General features: G+C 33.5%; 4 protein-coding genes and 2 long non-coding RNA genes across 6 annotated transcripts; 4 read left to right on the top strand and 2 right to left on the bottom strand.

The window, feature by feature from the left end:
- Nucleotides 1–6,445: 6,445 nt before the first annotated feature.
- LOC114248613 (uncharacterized) lies at nt 6,446–7,970 on the top strand. Its single transcript, XM_028181901.2, has 3 exons — nt 6,446–6,605; nt 7,373–7,543; nt 7,822–7,970. Exons 1-3 carry the CDS (start codon nt 6,462–6,464, stop codon nt 7,960–7,962), a joined length of 456 nt encoding a protein of 151 aa, XP_028037702.2. The 5' UTR covers nt 6,446–6,461; the 3' UTR covers nt 7,963–7,970.
- A 1,618-nt stretch (nt 7,971–9,588) lies between these two features.
- Nucleotides 9,589–11,654, top strand: RpL10Ab (ribosomal protein L10Ab). The gene is made up of 5 exons (XM_028181852.2): nt 9,589–9,718; nt 9,910–10,065; nt 10,411–10,566; nt 11,158–11,323; nt 11,458–11,654. The coding sequence occupies exons 1-5, from the start codon at nt 9,714–9,716 to the stop codon at nt 11,626–11,628; spliced, it is 654 nt and encodes a 217-aa protein (XP_028037653.1). The 5' UTR covers nt 9,589–9,713; the 3' UTR covers nt 11,629–11,654.
- Nucleotides 11,655–13,103: 1,449 nt separating this feature from the next.
- On the top strand, nt 13,104–14,689 carry mRpS14 (mitochondrial ribosomal protein S14). The gene is made up of 3 exons (XM_028181881.2): nt 13,104–13,259; nt 13,759–13,982; nt 14,531–14,689. The coding sequence occupies exons 1-3, from the start codon at nt 13,194–13,196 to the stop codon at nt 14,631–14,633; spliced, it is 393 nt and encodes a 130-aa protein (XP_028037682.2). The 5' UTR covers nt 13,104–13,193; the 3' UTR covers nt 14,634–14,689.
- A 258-nt stretch (nt 14,690–14,947) lies between these two features.
- Nucleotides 14,948–16,157, bottom strand: RpLP1 (Ribosomal protein LP1). The gene is made up of 3 exons (XM_028181882.2): nt 15,956–16,157; nt 15,433–15,685; nt 14,948–15,053 (listed from the first exon to the last, which is right to left on the bottom strand). Exons 1-3 carry the CDS (start codon nt 16,025–16,027, stop codon nt 15,040–15,042), a joined length of 339 nt encoding a protein of 112 aa, XP_028037683.1. The 5' UTR covers nt 16,028–16,157; the 3' UTR covers nt 14,948–15,039.
- Nucleotides 16,158–17,718: 1,561 nt separating this feature from the next.
- On the top strand, nt 17,719–19,406 carry LOC149501526 (uncharacterized). The gene is made up of 2 exons (XR_016324269.1): nt 17,719–18,006; nt 18,342–19,406. It is a non-coding gene; the product is annotated as an uncharacterized LOC149501526 (long non-coding RNA).
- LOC149501525 (uncharacterized) lies at nt 19,398–20,567 on the bottom strand. The gene is made up of 2 exons (XR_016324270.1): nt 20,096–20,567; nt 19,398–19,914 (listed from the first exon to the last, which is right to left on the bottom strand). It is a non-coding gene; the product is annotated as an uncharacterized LOC149501525 (long non-coding RNA).
- Nucleotides 20,568–24,041: the final 3,474 nt, after the last annotated feature.

Raw genomic sequence — 24,041 nt, 5'->3', positions numbered from 1 at the left:
GAGAGAGAGAGAGAATACACTTTATTGCACACCAACACAATTTACATTTAAAAAAACAGTCAAAAACACATACATTTGTACAATAGGCGGTCTTATCGCTAAAAGCGATCTCTTCCAGACAACCGTTTAATTTACAGAAATTCTGTAAAATATAAAAATATAGTAGGTAGAATTATAATATATTGCGGTGTACCATAAACAATACATTATTATAGAAAATATATACATATATTATACAGATATATACGGTTTACATAATATAACACATACCAATATACATACTTACATACAATATATACTTATATACTTACACACACATAATAAATCAACAGTATGGAAATGATAAATGATAATGATGCAACAAACAGCACTAAGCAGATAAGTAGTGTTCCTTCACCATTCTTTTAAAACAGTTTAAAGTTGGAGTACCGGTAAAATGGGGCGATTAGGGATTGAGAGGCGAATCGGGAAAAAACCGGGAAAATCTTTCGACGCTCAATATAAGTTTTATATTCGTTGCAAAATCTTCCATTTTTTGTAGTTTAATAGTAGAATGTTGAAAGTTCACAAAACAACTCTGAATATGCATGATAATAGCTGTTAACTTATAAAAAATCGCGTTTCAAATTAACTTCCTGTGGTGGTAATTATTTTAGTGCTAGAAACTTTGCTCTCTTTTATTTATTTGATAATAATAGAAGACGATTAAGATTTATAAACGTTATTTAGTGTTTGAACCAGCATATATATTAAAGGTAAGTCTCAGTTGTTATTGGTTTTAATGTATTTGATTATATAAAAATACATGTAAAAATCTGTTGTTTTTGGGGATATTGGGGACGTCTTAGGTACAAATAACAACGAAAAAGGGGTCAATTGGGATGAGAATACGTGAAATGGAAACGACCTAAGTAGAAATAGGTACAGGTTTGTAGGGTTGTCTATGTAGTTATAACAATATCTTTTAAATTTGTTGGTAAAAATCTGGTTTATTCGAAGCGAAATTGGGAATAAGTCTTTAGTTGAAATAGTTAAGCAATTTAATATAAGTTAGTCGATTTTGCAGAGACATGTAACAAGATCAATGAAATCTCAAGGTGGACAAAAATGTCTAAGTAATACATAATAAAATATTTAATCTTTGTTCAGAGTGGGGGTATTTATCTGATTAATCCATGGAATAACCGACACACCTAATCTCTTAACCCAGATAGAAATATCAGCACTGTCGATTGCACCTATAATTTGTTAAAATATGTTTATTTATTAATATCAAAATAATAAGTTTAATTTATACTAGCGGCATCTAGTGGTTACAATATGTACTAGTAGTGTACCATAGTCAATTACCAAGAAATAAAGTACTTCATTCTCAACCGTCATCTCATTCGTTTCAATAGGTTATGGGCCCAGTGCAAAAGTGTTTCAAATAATTTTATATTAATTCTTATCGTGTATCAGAAAATAAATTATAATGTCGTCAGGTAGTTATTTATTAAATGTGCCGAAATTAAAAGGACGCGAAAATTATGACGACTGGGCATTCGCAGCAAGAAACTTTCTTATCTTGGAAGGCATAGACATCGACGCCATTCCGGTTGATTTGAGTCATGCCGAAGACCGAAAAGCGAAAGCAAAACTCGTCATGACCATTGATCCCAAGCTATATGTGCACATCAAAAATGAAACCAAAGTCAAGGATTTGTGGCAGAAACTACAAAAGTTATTCGATGACAGCGGGTTCACAAGAAAAATCAGCCTACTTCGAACACTGATATCCATTCGACTTGATAATTGTGAATCCATGACAAGTTACGTAAGTCAGATAGTGGAAACTGCACAAAGACTAAAAGGTACAGGGTTTGAAATTAATGAGGAATGGATCGGATCATTGCTGTTGGCGGGGCTGCCAGAAAAGTTTGCCCCGATGATTATGGCAATAGAACATTCCGGAATTGCCATAAATTCTGATGTCATAAAAACCAAATTGCTTGATATGAGTTCTGAGGTAGGTGACCATGACTCAGAAATTGCATTATGGTCGAAACAAAAACAAAGGGTAGATCAAAATTTTAATAAAAAATTTGAAAAACCAACTTCAAATTACACGCAAAATGTAAAAAAGATTATAAAATGCTACAAGTGCAAGAAAATTGGCCATTTTAAGAATCAGTGTCCTGAATTGAAAGAAAAGCAAGTAAACGCATTTAGTGCTGCTTTTTTTCATAGTGAATTTAATAGGGAAGACTGGTATATCGACTCAGGGGCTAGTGCTCATATGACATCAAGCAAAGAAAACTTATTGCAAGTGAGAAAAGTACACGATATGAAGGAAATTATTGTTGCAAATAATATGACTGTGCCAGTAGTGTGTGCCGGAAATTCACAGATTACTACTGTTGTGAATAATTCTCAGTTTGATATTAAGGTAAACAACATTTTATACATACCTAATCTAACAACAAACTTATTGTCAGTAAGCCAGTTGATAGCAAGAGGAAACAAAGTTTCTTTCAAAAGTGATGTATGTTATATACATAATCAACGAAATGAGCTTATTGGAATAGCAAATCTACAAAATGGTGTGTATAAGTTGAATACAGTAAGATCAGAGAAAGTGTTGGCAGCAGCAGTTCAGACTACAGATGCAAAACAGTGGCACAGAAGATTGGGACACATTAATAGTAATGATTTGCAGAAGATGAAAAATGGTGCTGTAGACGGAATATCGTTTGATATGAAGGCTAATATAAAAAAATCCAACTGTCAAGTATGTTGTGAAGGGAAACAGAGTCGTTTACCGTTCCAATTACGAAACCATAGAAGTACAGAATTGCTAGATTTAGTTCACTCAGATCTGTGTGGGCCTATGGAGGTTCGATCGATTGGACAGGCAAGATATTTTCTATTGTTTGTTGACGATGCTAGCAGGATGGCTTTTGTATATTTTATAAAGGAGAAGAATCAGACTCTACAGCGTTTCAAGGAATTTCAAAAAATGGTTGAGAATCAAAAAGGAACAAAGATAAAAACATTGAGAACCGACAATGGAGGGGAGTTTTCTTCAGATATGATGGAAAATTATCTGATAGATAGTGGAATTATCCATCAGAAGACGAACCCATATACTCCAGAGCAGAATGGTCTCAGCGAACGTTTCAACAGGACTATAGTTGAACGTGCAAGATGTTTATTGTTCGAGGCCAAACTGGATAAAAGTTTTTGGGCAGAAGCAGTTAACACGGCAGTATACTTGAAAAATAGATCACCGGCTTCAGGTTTGGACCAAAAGACACCGATTGAAGTATGGACAGGACAAAAGCCTGATCTCAGTCATGTCAGAATATTTGGGAGCCCAGTAATGATGCATGTTCCTAAAAATAAAAGATTGAAATGGGACAAGAAAGCAGTTCAATTCATATTAGTGGGGTATCCAGAGAATGTGAAAGGCTACAGATTGTATAACTTAGAAACTAGAAAAATATGTACCAGCAGAGATGTCATTGTAATGGAACCAGATACTACTCAAATAGAAATAAACGAAGGACAGATAGAAAAACAGCAGTCAGCACAAGAGGAAAGTTCTACTGAAGAAAGTGAAATAACATTGACAAATCAGGATGATCCCACTTATGTATATGATTCAGAAAAGAGTACAACTTCTACTGAAGGAGACTCTTATCAGACATTATCTGAAGAAGAAGAGCTATCTGAGAAAGAAGAGCCTCGATTGGTGGAAAAGCGTACCAGGAAACCTCCTGAAAGGTATGGTTTTACCAATCTTTGTATTTCAGATGAACCAGAGTCTTGGTTTGAAGACATAACTTATGATGAAGCTACCAACGGTCCAGAGAAAGACAAGTGGCAGCAGGCTATGTCTGATGAACTTCAAGCGTTTGAAGACAACCAAGCGTGGGAGATTGTCAAACAAGAGGAGGCAGATAGAGTGCAAATGGGTGTTCAAGAAAAAGCTAGAAAGCAATAACAGTGTTAGGTATAGAGCTAGACTTGTAGCGAAAGGTTACACTCAGCAGCATGGAGTAGATTTTAACGAAACTTACTCACCAGTGCTTAGATACTCTACACTTAGACTTCTGTTTGCATTAAGTGTAAAATTTCATTTTGAAATCTTTCATCTTGATGTAGTTACAGCATTTTTAAATGGTTTTTTAACAGAAAATGTGTACATGTACGCACCTCCTAGCTTAAATTGTCCAAGTAATTGTGTTCTTAAACTTAAAAAAGCAGTTTATGGTTTGAAGCAGTCTGCTAGGGCATGGAATACCAGAATAAATGATTATTTAATAGACATGGATTATGTAAAGTCAGTTTCAGAACCATGTTTGTATAGTAAAAAATGTAAAAATGAGCAGATTATCATTGCAATATTTGTTGATGATTTTTTCATTTTTTCTAATAGTAAGACTATGACTAATGATTTCAAGAAAAAGCTAATGTCTAAATTTAAAATCAAAGATTTAGGTAAAATAAAAAGGTGTTTAGGCATGCGAGTGAAATATGAAAATAATTGTATCACCATTGATCAGGAACAATTTGTAAAACAAATTCTTAAAAGTTTTATATGAATGATTGTAATACAAAAGATACTCCAATGGAATGTAATTTGAGATTAAATAAGGCAGAATGTGTTGACAAACAGTTTCCCTATCAACAGCTTATAGGAAATCTTATGTATTTGTCAGTATTAACGCGTCCAGATATATCATACAGTGTGAGCTATCTTAGCCAATTTAATAATTGTTTTACTTCAGTTCATTGGCATCATGCAAAAAGAATTTTAAAATATTTACAAAAAACTAAGTCTTACGGTTTGAAGTTTACTAAAGACACTTGTAATTTAGAAGGCTTTGTAGATGCTGATTGGGCTTCAAATAGTATAGATAGGAAATCCTACACAGGTTTTTGCTTTAAATTGTCAGGCTGTGTAGTATCCTATGAATGCAGGAAGCAACAAACAGTAGCGTTGTCAAGTACTGAAGCCGAATACATGGCCATTGCTGAGGCATGTAAAGAAGCAATATATTTAAAAAGTATTTTATCAGATATTGTTGATTGTAATTATACTGTAGTAATCTACAACGATAACCAGGGAGCTCAAAAGTTGACGGAAAATCCTTTGTTTCACAAACGAACTAAGCACATAGATGTGCGCTACCATTTTATACGAGAAGCAGTTTCTAATAAGCTTGTAAAAATTGTTTATCTGTCAACGTCTGAGATGCCCGCCGATATATTAACGAAAAGTCTAAGTGGTGCCAAACATAACTATTTCGTAAAATTATTAGGAGTTCAAAAAGTTTAAAAATCTCAAGGTCAAGTTATTGTTCTTGATTTTGTTGTTAATTGATATTAGATTATTTTGATAAGTGGTGCTGTTAAAATATGTTTATTTATTAATATCAAAATAATAAGTTTAATTTATACTAGCGGCATCTAGTGGTTACAATATGTACTAGTAGTGTACCATAGTCAATTACCAAGAAATAAAGTACTTCATTCTCAACCGTCATCTCATTCGTTTCAATATAATTGAGGTGATGTCTGCCATGTACTTTTGTCAGTTTTTCAATTTTTTTTATTTATGATCACTTTGTTGGTGCAACTAAATAAATAAATAAATTAAAACTATATATAAAAATAAAAGTAGTGCCAACCCTAGCAAATTTCTCATTTCGTCCCAATTAACCGCAATTTTCGGGTAAATAGGGATTACACCTATTTTTGCATTTTTTGCTTAAACTGGAATGCTAGTTGCATAATTTTAAATTAGACAACAAAGATGCCCCCAAGACTCAATCATTTTGATCCTGATATAGCATTATATACATCAACAACTACCTTATAATTGCTCATAAAGTTGGAATTTGTCCCTAATCGCCCCATTTTACGGTACTTCTCACTGCATCCGGCAGAGCATTCCACAATCGAACCGCCTGGACGGTGAATGAATTGTCAAAGAATGATGATGAATGCACCGGCATTTTCAGTCTCAGGTTATCCGATGATCTCAGAGAAAAATTATGCGTATCACCTAGGAACTCGAAACGTTCTTTGAGATATGTAGGGGTATGGGGGTTAAAGAGAGTACAGTATAGTAATGAAAGGACATGAGTATTGCGGCGAAGGCGAATTGGTAACCACTTGAGTTTAGTGCGAAATTCAGATATATGATCATTGATGATCATGATATATGATCATTGATGATCATGATATATTATCATTGATGATCATGATATATGATCATTGATGATCATGATGTATGATCATATGATCAGATATATGATATTTTACTATTGTTTTACTGATGGGATTTGTTATAAAATAGAGTTTAATCTATGCAACTTATGATATTCTCTTTGCTAAATTTAACAAAACAATTTTATTCTATAACGTCATATTTTAACACTAACTTTGTATTTCTGTTTTTAACACAGAAAATAATGGAATTTTTCGGAATCACTTCACATGGGCCTCAAAATTATATAAAAGAGTGCTTACGGGAAATATATAAGGAGCCAATGACAAAACAAGATTGTGTAAATTTAATGAAAATAATTGAACAACAATCCTTACTTCCCAAAACGGTACGTAATTGAATACTAAAATCTTAATAATCAATCTAAAATAATTAACGACTAAAAAGCAATTTCTTGGCTTCCAAAATAAAAACAGCCTTCAAACAGGGTTAAAGAAAATTATTAGCCTTGCTCTGAAATCGGAAGATTGTGAACATTTGGAATTGGTCTGGTCAGCAAATCTATGTTGCTTCTATTAGCCCCATATACACTCACAGATGTTTGTCAATTATTATATTTAAGTGTACAAATTTTATTTACTATATATTTATTTATATTTTATTTACTATACTATATTATACTTAGGTGTGAAATAATTTGTTTTACTACCGTTTCAACTTTAAATTCTATCAACTGTGGTATTGTGGCGCCATCTTAGTTTATGACTTTTTAACGGATACTTGAGATCCACGGTTTGTGCTCCACACTCCATACTCTCATTTTCTCAAAGCAAATTTCTCTGTACTCTTAAGTTTTAAATAGGATTAAGTCCGGCTTTTCATGACTAATAACATTATTACAATATGGTTATCCTATCTTCTTTGGTCGTATTTTCCAATAGCTATAAAATATCATCAACACTTGTAGTGTTAGGATTGTGACAGACTGGAACAGGGGCTCTTTTAGCGTTAAAAAGTAGAATGACGGTATAAACTCAACAGTCCGAGCTAACAGCATTATACCATCAATAAAATTAATACGAGATAGCCCGACTGCATCCGTATTTTCTGATGAATGAATGTTTGACTAACATTAATGATTCTTAACGTGTATAGATCCAGAGACCTGATGTTAATACTATTAGATTCATTGACTGCTACATTGGGAGAGTGAATGGATTTGCATTAGGATCGATTGAGATATTTAAAAAAATGAAAAGGAAAGGTGTGATTAAACCAGTTGGCCCTTCTGATATGTACAGAATACCCATAACTACTTCTATAGAGGTAATCATTTCTTATTTACAAATAGTAATAATTTAGATACGTATCTTTCGTCTTGACAAAAATTTACTTCAAATTACGTAAATATAGTTTAATATACGATAAGACACCTCCATAAATAAAATCCCTTGAAATCGAGAGGGAATGAACATTCCACTCTTTTTAATTTCATAATAAGCGTTGATTTAGAAAATTTCCACTGGAAACAAAAATAGATCAACATTTTTTCTTTATCAAGAAGGTAAATTTTTATATTTTAAAATTGCTTAATACACTTCCAGTATGGGTGGTGGATGCAAGATGCAGAAGTGACGAATGCTTCGTGGTATAAATTAGAAAAAAGATACCCTCAACCAGCTTCACCGAACACATTAATACTAGATAAAGTTCGAAAAAATAATAAATATGCTTCGCTATTTTAAAATTGAAATTGTCATCGTTTTCATTTCAAATTTATATTCACATAAAAATGTTGAAAACCATATGGACCCACTAAAACCGCCAAAAGCCAAGTGGCAGTGATAAGTAGGGTTCGAGACAAAATAATGAAATACATACCATTTATTTTACATACCATTTATTTTGCTGAGCTGATACTGATGAAATATGCCTACCCTACCCTATATACCTATATACCCTAATAAGTATCATAATAAATGGTATCCTCCTCCTTGCGTCGATAATCCTCAGTGCTGAGGGTCGTGGCCTCCTCTAATAACTTTCTCCTGCATTATCTTGCGCCATTCGCCAATAAATGGTATATCATCCATTAAAAATAACGCCTTAAGTCTTTTCACTGCAATACCATTTATTGAAGTGAAACTTCTTTAGGCGCTAGCTATAGGTACTTATTAACTCCATGGCGCTAGCAGAGGCTTAGCTTAGCAGGCGTTAGGCTGCCTACGAATACATATATCGTATCACATACTTAGTCTTGCCGTATGATAGATCCTCGCTTGAGCTCTGCATTACACAAAATACGATCGGGAGCTTCGGGATCCCTGCAATGGTTTTGAAGACGTGCGCTCCTGAATTGACACTTGCACTAACGCGTTTGTACTGCCGATACAAATAAAATAATAACGCTTCTTTTCAATATTTTTGTGAAATCGCATTATTGGTTTCAATTCGGATCGTTCTGACCGAATCATTGTTACTACATAACTGATCCGAGTGAAGTAAGCGTCCCGGCGCGGCGTCATAGAATAAGATTTTTCAATCGCCTCGTCTATCACTGTTTCCAACTAACTCATTTCAATTGCTTAAGAAAATTGTCGAGGTCATTTATATGCATATTTTACAATTAACTATAGAAGTGTGAGTATTTCTTTTTATAATACTTAGATGAATGGACGAGCTGACAGCCCACCTGGTGTTAAGTGATTACTGGAGCCCATAGACATCTACAACGTAAATGCGCCACCCAGCTTGAGATATAAGTTCTAAGGTCTCAGTATAGTTACAACGGCTGCCCCGCCCTTCAAACCGAAACGCATTACTGCTTCACGGCAGAAATAGGCAGGGTGGTGGTACCTATCCGCGCGGACTCACAGAGGTCCTATCACCAGTGAATATATAGTCGATACATTCTAAAAGTACGCCACGATACTGTGTTTAGGTTTGTTTTGGAGGACTTAGTAAATTAAAATTTTATCATATTATGTAGTATATACTCCTAGTTTCATTTTGTTTTACTCTATATCAAATTGTACAACTTATTATCATCCGGAATTTTTGGCGGGAACGTGAGGAGTGAAGTTGTGTGATTTGTTTTATTTGGTTTATTTAGTGTTTCTTCAAGTTTTTTAAATGGGTAATAATGTAGGTAACTGTTTAGTGTCTATAAAAGTGCACATATGTGGGAAAATGAAACAAAGCCGCTGAACGTAACTTCTCGGGACCTCCAAAAAGTCCACTGATAAAGTCTCAGTAAATGACCACCATTTTACTGAGATTATATTTCATCTCACATCATCTCATTTCGTTTTCATTTCATAATATAATTTCTCATTTAAAGTTTTCATTAAAAATACTTGACCTAAAGGTCTTAGTTACCAGGTCGTAAAATCCCTTAAAAAAAGTAATGTCATCCTTTAATCTATGGACTGACTGACTTCGACTGTTTCTTTTACAACTGCCAAGCGTTGTGATAGGTGGTTCTCTGACAAACAAAATGTCGTAAGTAAATCTTTACTAATCTTTTAAATCATACAGAATTAGTTTATAATTTAAATGAATTCGCGATATTTTCTACCGTCTATTCCTGTAGATCTCGGTATTGCGTCATTTTAATTAAAAAAAAATCAGGTTACTTTTTATCACCACGACCGTGCTAGAGCATAACTTTCACAAATCGTTTCGATTTTCAGGTCTAAAGTGTCTCGTGACACGCTCTACGAGTGCGTGAATGCCGTTCTTCAATCCTCTAAGGACAAGAAACGTAACTTTTTGGAGACTGTAGAGCTTCAAATTGGTCTGAAGAACTATGACCCACAGAAGGACAAGCGTTTCTCCGGCACTGTAAAGTACGTTTACCTGAAAGGAGCATTTTAGTGGAATGATATTTATTTTTTATTAAAATTCCACCAGAATGAATCTGTACAGGGAGTCGGTGCAAACTGACGGGACTTGACCCAGAGTCTTTAAATAATGGGCAGGTGGCTTAAGCCAACCGATTATTTTGGATTAAATGTGAAGCTACACGGTGAGGTATGCTTCATTCATTTTTTAAACTTACACTAAACCACAAATGATGATTTAAAATGCATGTATTATCTGTTGATATTGACGAAACTAAATACTGACTGCATTTTAAATATTTTGAAGCACAAAATGTTTCACTTCAATATTTATGATTTAATACTTTTTAGGCTAAAATACATACCGCGGCCGAAAATGCAAGTTTGCGTTCTTGGAGACCAGCAGCATTGTGACGAGGCTAAAACCTTGAATGTGCCATGTATGGATGCTGAGGCTTTGAAAAAATTGAATAAGAACAAAAAGCTTGTCAAGAAACTGGCCAAAAAGTGAGTATTACTATTGTTACTTGAATTGCAAATTTGGGCTTTATAAGTAGTCTGGTTTCTTTGTATATATCATAAAAAAATTATTGTTAAGCAGTTAATTGTAACAATCTTCATATATATGTGAATGCCATTTTCCTTTTTATCTGCTCTGTTTTATCAAAAACGAAAATTGCTAAACATAGAAAACTTTGATATTTCAAACTAGCTGACCCGGCAGACTTCGTAGTGCCTCAATGGATAAATAAAAGACCTAAGCTTTTGTATAAAGTAAACTTAAAACAAAGAAAAGGAATGTGTTATTTTTATTTAATTCTGAGCATTTTCATATTTATTTACCTTTTAAACCTTCTCTGGACTTCCACAAATAATTCAAGACCAAAATTAGCCAAATCTGTTGCAGCCTTTCTTGAGTTTTAGTGAGGCTAACGAACAGCAATTCATTTTTATATATATAGATTGTTTCATGCTCAACTTCAATTCAACCTAATAAACTATTATTCTGTTAAAAATATTTAAGTAATCTCATTATGTTAAATTCGCCACAGGAAAAGTAAGGAATATGTTTAGTTTGATTTATTCTTTTTTATTTAGATTTGATGCTTTCCTGGCATCAGAGTCACTGATCAAGCAGATTCCCCGTTTGTTGGGTCCCGGTTTGAACAAAGCTGGTAAATTCCCTGGTCTTCTCTCCCACCAGGAGTCCATGACGCAGAAGATTGATGAAGTCAAGGGAACCATTAAGTTCCAAATGAAGAAGGTAATTTAATTTAAAAAACAAAATTATAAACACATCTGGTTATCTGTGAAGGGCCCTTATTTTTCATTGGTACTCATACCTGTTCTGAAGAAAATATTGAAAAAAAAATCATACTAATTGGTTTTTTATTTCAGGTGTTGTGTCTTTCTGTAGCAGTTGGCCATGTGGACATGACTCCTGATGAGCTTGCCCAGAATGTGCATCTTTCCATCAACTTCCTTGTGTCACTGCTCAAGAAACACTGGCAGAATGTCCGATCATTGCATATGAAATCAACGATGGGACCACCCCAGAGATTGTACTAATTTAACACAATAAATTTTATGACCAATATTTTTCTTTTAATTCAAAATTGGGATATCAGCATGCATTGACTAAGCAAATTATTTTCTAAACACTTTTCTACTTTTTTATATAAACAAAGACCTGATTTTTTCTTAAGCCAAGGATTTCATTAGCATTAAATTCATTTACTAATTTTTCATTTGGAAATTTATTAACAGAAATTAAATATTGTAAGTATATAATTTACTGAGAATACTATTTTTTGAGCATGAGAAATCACATTCAGTGACCAAATCTTGTTCCACCTGTGAGCTTTCCTACATCTAATGATTAGGTAGTAACTTTTTTTAACCATATGTTATCTAGAGTATACCGCCATTATGCGTTCAAACCCAAGAAATGATAAATACCTACCATCATTGGCTAGTAAGTGTGGTTGTATGCCAACCCTTTGGGATGAAGTTCTTTCTCTTTTATGAAATATTAATATTTCAAAAAAATGTTAAGTACCTACCTATCTTTTAATTATTCCCAATTGTCCAATGGAACTTAAATTTCATGACAAAGTAAAAAGGTTTTGTCATTTACGCCATCAACGTGTATATAATCAAAGGCCATGACACCTGGAGGGCCCTTTTTTTTTCTTTCCTACCTAAGCTGAAGCCTAGAGGCTATGTCAGCATAGCGTGCTTGAGGTACCTAAAAGCACAGTTATTGAATCGGGACGATCCGAAATGACGTGCTTACAGCGACGTCAACTGTTTACCATTCGGTCCGCAGGATCGGGAATGTAGTTACCTTCGACCACGTTGAGAAGGTTCTCGTGTCGAGAATAGCTATCACAACGAAAATGCTGCCAGGCTAGAAAGGATCTCAATGGCTCAATTGTGTTTAGCTTTAATGTCTATCCCATCATTTAACGCATGATTGCTTCTTCACTTAACGAGTGCTTGTGGCAAGCCTCACTTCGCGAACTATGGAGAACAGCTGTCAAGGCTTTAATAATAAAGGAGTCCACATGATCACGATCGCTCTGCCGAGAGTAACCGACTATGATAATGGTTCGTATCACAAAATTTAAGCTCTGTTTATTGGTTGCAATAAAAACTAATACGAAAATAAGGGTACAGCCACCAAGAATCACTAGTGGTAGCTTGAGGACCGGGTTCGCTTTCTTCTTTCTTTTTGATTACAAGCTAGAGAAACTATTGTTTATATTAAATCCTCTGACCTTTTTAAGTATAGTTGACCAATCATTATCCACAATCAATTAATTGGGAGCCCCATATCATGTTATAATTATTTCGATACCTATTGTCTGTAAACACCACCATATTGACTATAAAGATTTCCTTGGAGATAATAAATACTAAATTATTTTATGAAATAGTGCAGTAGCACTGAACTATGTACAATAACTAAGCGATTAATGAAGTTAATCATTTCAATGGCATTCACTTTAAATTAATGCCTAGAAACGTGGTACAGCTGGCAACACTTGTTTGTAATGTCATTATTGTCATTATTTTTGCTAAATACAAGCACTGAAATAGATTTAAATTGAAAAGTCTAGGAAAATATTATAATGAACTTAAATATCTCAATTTTAGGAAAATTCATTCTAAAATCACAATCAATAGCCGGAGTCGGGGTAAGGTTTCACGTTTACTGTTAGTAATAGGTTAAAGGCTTACTAAAATCTAACATATTTTTAGACTAAACAAACGAGGACTGTTATGTTACTTAACACTAATTTAATTCGTTCGATCGATGCTAACCCCCAAGTCTCAGTTTTATGAGTTAGTACCAGTTCTGCGGATTATCACAGTTGTCCTCGGGTTTCATAGTAATAGATCTTAAAAACTAATTTTTATAAGACCTGAATTTTTTAAGAATAAAATAGGATCTTCTAAGGGACTTCAGTTACACAGGAGCAATCTCCTTGGTAGAACTAAATTCTATTCGAAATGGTACTAAATGCTATCAGAGTAGTCTAAAGGTGAATTCTGAACTACCGGCTAATTGTCTGCCAACCTCATAATCTTCAATTTAAGATCCGAAGTCAATTAATAGATGTTATAACCTCAAATCGCTCCTTCTAATCTGCCATTCCTTGAACTCTGTAATGTAATATGATTACTTACTTCCAGTATCAACAAGTACGGAATAAATGGGCTAACTGGCTCATGATTCGTGATGTAAAGCGACGTAGATTGAGTGCAGAGAACTTTCTTGAAAGGACCAGAGTTAATGCATTGCGGAAAAATGACATCCTCCCTGTTGAAATCAGAGAGATAGCTGACAAGCAAATCAATCAGTTTGAATGGAATGCCACACCTATGAGAATTAACAACAGATGTGTTATCACTTCACGGTATGATTCACTTTTGTCTAGATGCCTGCATTTGTACTCAATGTACATTTTGCTGTAGAAAAATGCAGAGGATTTAGAAATCAACATAATTTGAAATATAAATTAACTATGCTATATCTATTAAGTATTTATTGGTATTGAGAGGAATAAAATTATCAATTGTTGTACCAGTGACAGGTCTGACTGAACTGTGTCTGAAACTAAACTGTAACTACTTCAATACTGAAATACCTACAAGATACACTTAAAATTTTCCTTTACATGGGACTTAACTGATTAGTTAAGATAGTTAGTGGTACGTCTTGTGAGTCTGCACAGCTAGGTACCACCACCCTGCCTATTTCTGCTGTGCAGCAGTAATGTGTGTCCGTTTGAAGGGTGGGACAGCCATTGTAACTATACTGAGACCTTAGAACTTATATCTCAAACTGGGTGTTGCATTCACGTTGTAGATGTCTATGGGCTCCAGTAACCACTTAACACCAAATGGTCTGTGAGCTCGTTCACCAATCTAAGCAATAAAAAGTTTAATATGAAATTTATTTCAGACCCAGAGGTATAGTGAAGGAATGGTGCATGAGTCGTATAGTCTGGAGGCATCTAGCAGATTACAACAAACTTTCAGGAGTACAGAGGGCTATGTGGGGCTGAAAATCTAATTTATTCTATGATAGTAGTAAAATTATTAAATTAAATATTGAATGAAATTTCTCTATTTCTTACAAATATCTCTACAGTTCAATCTTCTTTGGCTATGCAACAAGGTAGATAAATGTTACCAAAATTTCTGAGTAATTTAGTTTGAAACCTTTAGTCTTGTAACACTTAATATTGTTGACCTATATATTGGCCAATCTGGTTAAGCTAATTTCACTAGATGTGTAGGCAAGCTCATAGGCAACACTAGTCCTACACTGCTATTCATGTAAAAGTATGCCATTATGAAAAAGGGAAAAAGACAATGGTTTTATTTAACTTATTTTAATAAAGTCAGTTTCTTATAACAAAAGCTTTACAATAGACAAAATGGAATATTTTTATTTCTTCATAAAGCTTCTTAGTCAAAGAGACCTGAAACAGAAAATAACATTAAATTGATGAACATGTTAACTAGAAATATTAAGATCTAAACAATTCTCTACATACTCAGTAAAAAATTTTCAATCAAAAGATTCAGTAGCTAATACATGATCAAACATCATTGAAGTTTACTTAATATAAAAAAAATTGTCTTTGTTATTAGAATATTCTTTCAACAGATCGTTCTAATTATGTACTGCCTTTATTTGTTTACTAGAAACTGTTATTCATTTTATAGACTTTTGTTTTAATAAGATTAAAGTAGATGTTTTACCTAGGAAAAAAGCTTTAAAATAAAATTATAAATTACTACTTAAATCTGAACAAAAATAAGTTTTGAATATCGCATGTATATGTATGGATTGCTTACCGAAGCCCATGTCATCATCGGACTCCTCGGGTTCCTCCTCTTTCTTTTCTTCCTTCTTCTCCTCGGCCGGAGCGCCGGCTGCAGCAGCAGCGGCTGGCGCTCCACCAGCGGCCGGAGCAGCACCCACTCCAGAGCCGATGTTGGTGATCAGGTCACGGACATTGATGCCTTCCAAGGCTTTGGCGAACAGACCTGGCCAATATGGCTCTACATCTACAGCCGCCGCTTTCAAGATGGTGGAAATTTTCTCACCCTATTTCAATAAAACTGTCATTAGACTCCAAAAACATAAAAATATTTTAGAAAGAAAACTACAATTATACGAAAGATATGGCGCCAAATAAATAGTTAAGATTAATAGAAAATATACAGAATTTTTAACAAAATAGACGTTTCCTATGCTAAACAAATGCGTTGTTGTTCTGATTTTGTGGCTATTTTGTGTGATGTTCCTGGATTTAGTCACAAAAACATTCTTCAATAACCTTAAAATATTAAAATTACAAATATGAAGATTACTTACAGTTACGGCAACATCATCATCAACCAGGATGAGAGCAGAGTAAACACATGCTAATTCAGCTTTTGACACCATTTTTAGTTTTGAACGTGCAAGTTGCCGTAGGCCTTAGCTCAAGAGAGAACAAGCACGTTTGAGTTCTGACAACAAAGAGAAACAGGAAAGGAGGTTATGTTCGAATTAGCAGTTTTCTGAGCTGTCACTGTCACATTGTCAATGTAATTTTTTTTTACTTACCATAAAATGGGGCGATTAGGGACAAATTCCGACTTTATGAGCAATTATATGGTAGTTGTTGATGTATATAATGCTATATCAGGATCAAAATGATTGAGTCTTGGGGGCATCTTTGTTGTTTAATTTAAAATTATGCAACTAGCATTCCAGTTTAAGCGAAAAATGCAAAAATAGGTGTAATCCCTATTTACCCGAAAATTGCGGTTAATTGGGACGAAATGAGAAATTTGCTAGGGTTGGCACTACTTTTATTGGAGTTTACTCCTTTAGAATCGATTTACATATATAGGCCCGGGGTATGAAAATTATGGGGACCAAAATCGTACTAGCATGTCACACGAAATGCGTTATGCGCATTTCGTGTGACATGCTAGTACATGCGCCGGCAGTCCGCCACAAAGCCTCGTACTGATCGCGCGTTTCTCTCATTATTGTATTTTCATATATTTGTTAGTCGTTTGTTTTGTGTCTCGTTAATTTGTTAATAATCTGTAGTGTATCGTGTTGTCGTAATATAGAACTATTTCTCGTATTGTTTCGTTTAATTTTTTATATCCAGTAAACTCCAGTCGTGCGTCGGAGCGGACACACACACTTTTTTTTTTTATATATAGTTTTAATTTATTTATTTATTTAGTTGCACCAACAAAGTGACGATCAATAAAAAAAATTGAAAAACTGACAAAAGTACATGGCAGACATCACCTCAATTATAGGTGCAATCGACAGTGCTGATATTTCTATCTGGGTTAAGAGATTAGGTGTGTCGGTTATTCCATGGATTAATCAATGAATACCCCCACTCTGAACAAATATTAAATATTTTATTATGTATTACTTAGACATTTTTGTCCACCTTGAGATTTCATTGATCTTGTTACATGTCTCTGCAAAATCGACTTACTTATATTAAATTGCTTATCTATTTCAACTAAAGACTTATTCCCAATTTCGCTTCGAATAAACCAGATTTTTACCAACAAATTTAAAAAATATTGTTATAACTACATAGACAACCCTACAAACCTGTACCTATTTATACTTAGGTCGTTTCCATTTCACGTATTCTCATCCCAATTGACCCCTTTTTCGTTGTTATTTGTACCTAAGACGTCCCCAATATCCCCAAAAACAACAGATTTTTACATGTATTTTTATTTAATCAAATACATTAAAACCAATAACAACTGAGACTTACCTTTAATATATATGCTGGTTCAAACACTAAATAAAGTTTATAAATCATAGTCGTCTTCTATTATTATCAAATAAATAAAAGAGAGCAAAGTTTCTAGCACTAAAATAATTACCACCACAGGAAGTTAATTTGAAACGCGATTTTTTATAAGTTAGCAGCTATTATCATGCATATTCAGAGTTGTTTTGTGAACTTTCAACATTCTACTATTAAACTACAAAAAATGGAAGATTTTGCAACGAATATAAAACTTATATTGAGCGTCGAAAGATTTTCCCGGGTTTTTCCCGATTCGCCTCTCAATCCCTAATCGCCCCATTTTACCGGTACTTACATAATGGGGTTGGCAACTGTCAAAGTGGCGCTGGTGTGCATTGTTCCCATAACATTCAATATTTGTATTGGAATTTTTGATTAAAAATTATTTTAAACACAATGACGCGTTGTTTTGTGCCAATATGCTCAGAAATTGGAGTACATCAATTCCCGAAGGACAAGAAAATTGGAAGACTGTGATTAAAGGCCATTTGACGCGAAAAAAGTACTCACACAAAAAGTTCGAGGTTATGTCGTAAACACTTTGTGGAATCTTACTATGAAAACATTAGTAAATACACAGGTATGCTTCTTTCTGTCAAATATTTATAATGCATGACTAGGTGTAGCACACATCTTTGTTCTCTTATTTAAAAAAAAAACAATAATAATTAGTTAGGCACACTAAGTATTAGTTGCTAACATATTTTGCAAGTAGATTTATGTTATAAGGAAACTTTTAACAAATACAAAATCAAACTGGAGGAAACACATTCCTCATGAGCTGTTGTTCATTATCAGTTGTTACTATTGAAAGTTCTATCTAAATCGCTGCATCCATTGTAATAACAAATATTTTGAAACTATGGTCAGGTTTCCTTGTGATAGTATATTTAAATGTTTTTTTTTGTGTTGTAGGTGTCAAATATTAACATAAATATCTGAAGAAAGGTGCTGTACCATCTATATTTTCATGGAATATGAAACCAGTTTCTGAAGAAACAAAAAGTAGAGAATAAAGGTTACAAACTCGTAACCTTAAAAAACAACTTTTTAGCCTGCCCAACACTTCCCAATACTGTGAAGATATAGTACCCCTTGTTTAGCCTGCCCAACACTTCCCAATACTGTGAAGATATAGTACCCCTTGAAGAACACAGCAATTTGCATTTTGATTCAAATGTCTCTCAAGAAATTCTAATAGAAAATAACTCTAGTATAGATGAAACAATTACAAGGCATCATATTACTATTGGAACTCAAACATCCAATATATTAAGATTGTTCTCTACAGAGCTATTACTTGCAGATTATGAGACAGTGCAATACTACACCGGGTTGGAAACAGCATCTAAGTTTTCATTAGTTTTAATCACACTTTTGCCAATGGCAAATGATATAAGGTATTGCTGGAGTAGAGTGGTTGGCATATCAATAGAAGATCAATTTTTAATGTTACTAATTAAGCTTAGAAGAAACACAACAGATTTTGAATTAAGTAAAATTTTCGGTGTAAGTAAAACTGAAGTGTCTAATATTGTTGTAACATGGATAAATTTTGTCAGTGATATCTAGAGCCTAATTGACATTCGGCCTAGCCAGCTTAGTAAATTATTATATGCCTAATTGTTTTAGAACACATTTTCCCTCCACAAGGGTGATTATAGATGGGACTGAAATAGGCATACAGAAGCCTAGTCAACCTGATGCTCAAAAAGCGTCATTTAGTTCCTATAAACATAAAAATATATGGAGATAGTATTATGGCAGACAGAGGTTTTAATTTACAGGATCTGTTTGCCTCTAAAGGAATTAGTATAAATATCCCATCTTTTTTAAAAGGTAAATCACAAATCCCAGGTGTTTAGTTAAAGATAGATCAAAAATTAGTTAGTCAGAGGGTTCACATAGAACGATTAATTTCATATGTGTAATGTTATGTAATTTTAGAGAAGGAAATGTCAATAAAAATAATTAAAAATATTCCTGATTTTTTATTTCGACAAGTGTGTATAGTTATAATACAGATATTTTTCATACAATGCTTCTTTGAAAATATTTTCATAAAAGATATCTAATTTATTTAACATATTATTTATAAAATTATTGTCTTTTTCAACATAAATCACTTTGATGTCCTTGTAGGTGTAAATGACCAAGTTCCAGTATGTTTTGCCTGAGCAGTATAACTGCCCTTGGATTTGATAATAATATGGGCAGGTTTTTTTTAGAGACAATATCCCGTTACATTGTTCTAAGTAAGGCACCATTGTTATATTTATTTCATGTTTTCTGCTAGCGTATGGACATTTCACTTCAATTATAGTTTCTTCGCCCAACACACCATCAGGAGATGCAGCAAGATATGGGCGCTCTTGGCTAATGAAAATGCCACATGGCTCCACTAGCAAATCGTATATATTAGCATATTTTGCTAGAGCAATTTTTTCATTTTGTTTCAAAATTAAAATTTTGGTCATATAGCTCTAATCTGAAAAAAGTAAAATAACACATTAGTTGGTAGGTAATGTGTGTAATATGAGCAATTCTTTTTGCACATGCTACAAGGAATAAAGTTCCTAAGGTACACAATTTAATATTATTATTATAATAGCTACCGGAAACAGTTTGAGAGAAGTTTTCTAAGTTAAAATAAAACATCAACATTGTACCTTTCGACAAAATCCACTTTTTTTCCTCGTAAAGATGCACCACGTTTTCTCAACTCCTCCTTTAATTCTTTAACTATCCAGTAGGAATACATGTTGTAAAATTGTTTAGCACTACTTAGAAAGTAATAAGAACCGTATCAAAGTCACAAAATGCCGAAATATCACGAACGCAAAACACACAAAATGGCGGCTCTCTGTGACAAAGGAACAAGCTACGCTGGCGACATCTGAGAAAAGCTTTAACCGGCCAACCCCATTTCTAATGACTAGGATTCTTTAATCTTCTTTTTTTGGCTCCGACACGGTTGTGCATGTGTCAAGTACCATGACATGGGGTAAATTGGGACAAACCTGCGGAAGATTCTCAAAGTACTTGTAGCACGGAATCTACCTAATTTTCTTTAAGGTAATATTTATCAATGTATGGAAGAAAAACCAAGTTAACTATGGAAGTACTAAACATGAGTTAAGTTGGTCCCAAAAATTAGTCAAATTAAATTTAAAATAGAGGTTGAAAAGTGCGTTTTAAAACAGCTTAAAGAACTTTTAAAAAAAGTGATATTATCGTTGTTTTTTCAATAAGATCACAGTTTATATAAGTTTTTAATACACCTGGAAATACCACAACAAACGGTAAGTTGCAATATTCTTATTTTAAATACAATATTTCGACAAAATAAAAAATGTATATTTTTTCCTTTCTTTTTGGGGAAAATTGGGACGTATGTAGGGTAATTTGGAACGAGACTGGAAAAATTAGGGACGAGAAAACACAAAATTAGAACGCCAAAAGACAAAATAGGGATGGCTTGTTAGGGTTGTCACTGATATCTTATAATAGATTTTTTAGCCTATACTATCACTTAATTGCGTGATGTAAAGAAGGTTAATGTGTTTATCAGTTAGTTTATGTAAGTATTATAGGTAAAAGAAAAGTATATATATAATTACTTTTTTTTCGCGACATTTACCTTGTAATATCTGCCCGGTCGTATGTTCTTTATAGCAATAAAAAAAATTAAAAGTTAAAAGAACTCAAACGAATCAAAACTTTTATTATTTCAGAATCTATTCACGCATCGAATCATGATTTTGTTAACATTCACAACGAACACACACAAATAAAAACAGGCCTCAGATTTTAAATGTCACATTAATTAAAAATCCGAGATATCCAATTATGAGTGAGTGAATTAATTGAGTTTAGTTATTTCGCTTAGAAAGAATTTCTTTTATTTTTGTTATTATTGGCAGTAATCAGATAAAGCTGTTTTTTTATCTTATTCACCTGATATCTTACTCTTGCTCAAAGATTATTTTGAAAATGTTGATTAAATAAAATTGTATTATTGCATTTCCAGTCCTTTTGTTTTCTATTTTTTATTCTATTTTATGATTTTGTTTCAGAGTTGTGATTTTTAAGGAAATTAAATAATAATTTTCTAAAATATAACATGCACATACTTTTTTTGATCATTGTATTGTTGATTATCATTCACGTCACATCGCTTCGGAATAGAAACCAGCTTAATTTACACTATGTTGTGTATTGTGCTTAAATTATGGATTGTATTCATCATTTCGGTCCATATAAATTATTATATGGCACCTACCTATATATCGCAGTACTGCGAGTTGACAACCCTTACAAATATCCCAATTTAACCCTCAACCGTGTCAATTTACCCCGGACGCTGGGTAAATTGGGACGGCCATTATTTTACCGATTATTTCTTTAAAATGAATAATTAAAATAATGTAACGGTTTTTATCACCTAGGTACGTTCAAGACTCAACTTATTTCTTTGGTTGAGCAATGACTATTTAATTGGAACTATTTTAAAATTCAATCTGAAGGTCGATTTTGTCCCTATTTACCCCATTCTACGGTAATAAGATTATTATAATTCGCCGTTAAAATGATTTACACTTTATGAATAATAAAAAACGAAGGAAAAGACATGTCAGACTTTTAAATAACCAAGTTATCGGCATATTGTAATAAACTAATAACTGAATCTCCGACATACAGCCTAATCGTTTTATCAAATTTTTTTTCATATGAAAAATGATAATATGAAATATAAATTTAAAGTTGTATAAATGTAAAGTTAAAGAAATATAAAGTTGATTAATATAAAACATGGCACGAAATGAAATGAAAGGAGATGATATGGGATGGAATATAATCTCAGTAAAATGGTGGTCATTTACTGAGGCTTTTTCAGTGGACTCTTTGGAGGATCCCGAGAAGTTACGTTCAGCGGCTTTATTTCATTTTCCCACATTTGTGTACTTTCACAGATACTAAACAATTAATAAACCACCAATATGACACATTTAAACTTGAAGAAACACTAAATAGACAAAATAAAACAAATCACACAACTTCACTCCTCGCGTTCCTGCCAAAAAGTCCAAGTTCTTTAATCATTAATTATTAAAACTTAAAACTATTTATAAAACTTATGTATGTAGCAGTTATTAAAACTATTGGAATAACACAAAACAAAACGAATAGCCAGTTGTACCGTGTACACTTTATTCGGATTCTATGAAAGCTTTGTGTTGGGATATGAGAGGGTCAGCGAATTTATGTAGGTTAAAAATTCATATAGAGCAAGAGCCCGCGACAGCCAGACCTTCGTTATTTTATAAAAGCTGAAAGTTCCTCTGTGTATGTCTCCAACACAGGTAAGAACGACCCGCGATTATAGAGTTTCGATTGTGGTTACTTGGGCAGGTAACAGGCAGTAAAGGTATATAAAATAGTACCTTAAATTCGTTAAAGTATAAAGGTTTTTTTTTAAATATTTACTCCAGAATATCTTTAGAAATCACTATATCAGTTGCCGGACACTTGTTCCAGTTGTTACCCCCTGCCAGACACCCCTAAACTTTAATAAATTTTAATTATACTTTCGTTATACTATAAAAGCTAAATTTTATATATGTTATTTAGGGACTTATAAAAATATGTTACCCCAATAGCTGGACAGTTTTAATGGTTCTTACATCTTGCCAGACACATTGAGAGCCCACTGTAGGTGCGAGCGCGAGGTAGCAACTGTTCAAGCGGGTGAGAGCGAGATAGAGTGCTTAGTCTATTGTGATCTTTTACTGCACATCAGCTGTCGTTTATAGGATTTATCCGTTCTAAGCAGTGATATCGAGGCGCTACTCGGCATGGGAAGCTTTGTCATTCTGGCGGGCGACCTAAATTGTAAACACATCAGGTGGAACTCACTCAACAATTGTCCTGGTGAAGCTGGAAAGGCCTCCGGGCCACCAGTAATCTTTCAATCATAAAAAAAAAGGATTTATCCTGCGTTCTTCAGGAAAGGAAAATTAAAACTATACAAAACATTTAAAAAATATCCAGAGTACCAGGAAGCTTTCAAAAATTTCCGTAACAGCGAATCAATTGAAAATTTAGATCAACAACAAAACATCTATAATAGAGGTCTATATGCAATGCTTACAATGTCCGTAATGTAATTGATATTGATGCTGCTCGACTTCAATTATTCATCGACTCCTATACAGTCTCTAATGTAAACGAAGCTTTTGACCGAAAGAAATTGCGAAATTTTGACGTTAGCAATCTACCACCTTGTAAAAGCGAGCTATTGCAGCAATTTTTGCGATCAAATTCTGTATATACCATTTGGAATAATGCTCATCTAAAAAATCCAACCTCATATGGAACCGGATAATGATGGCAGGGTATTGAAAGATGACAAACACCAAGATCTACTACCGAGTTATGTTAGAGATTCGCTCAAAACTCAATCAGGTATGTAATTATTATGACAAATTATTGTACATATTTTTTTTATTATTCAAATTGTATAATTTTTCTTAATTTTTTACAGAAACTGATGAATAAGGCGATATTGATATCGGCTTATTCATCAGTTCAATATCGACGACAATGAGGAAAATT

The sequence above is a fragment of the Bombyx mandarina genome, chromosome 15, assembly GCF_030267445.1.
Source record: "Bombyx mandarina strain Sakado chromosome 15, ASM3026744v2".
Lineage (NCBI taxonomy): Eukaryota > Metazoa > Arthropoda > Insecta > Lepidoptera > Bombycidae > Bombyx > Bombyx mandarina.
The sequence above is the reverse complement of the archived record's forward strand: the minus strand, read 5'-3'. Positions and strand labels throughout refer to the sequence as shown.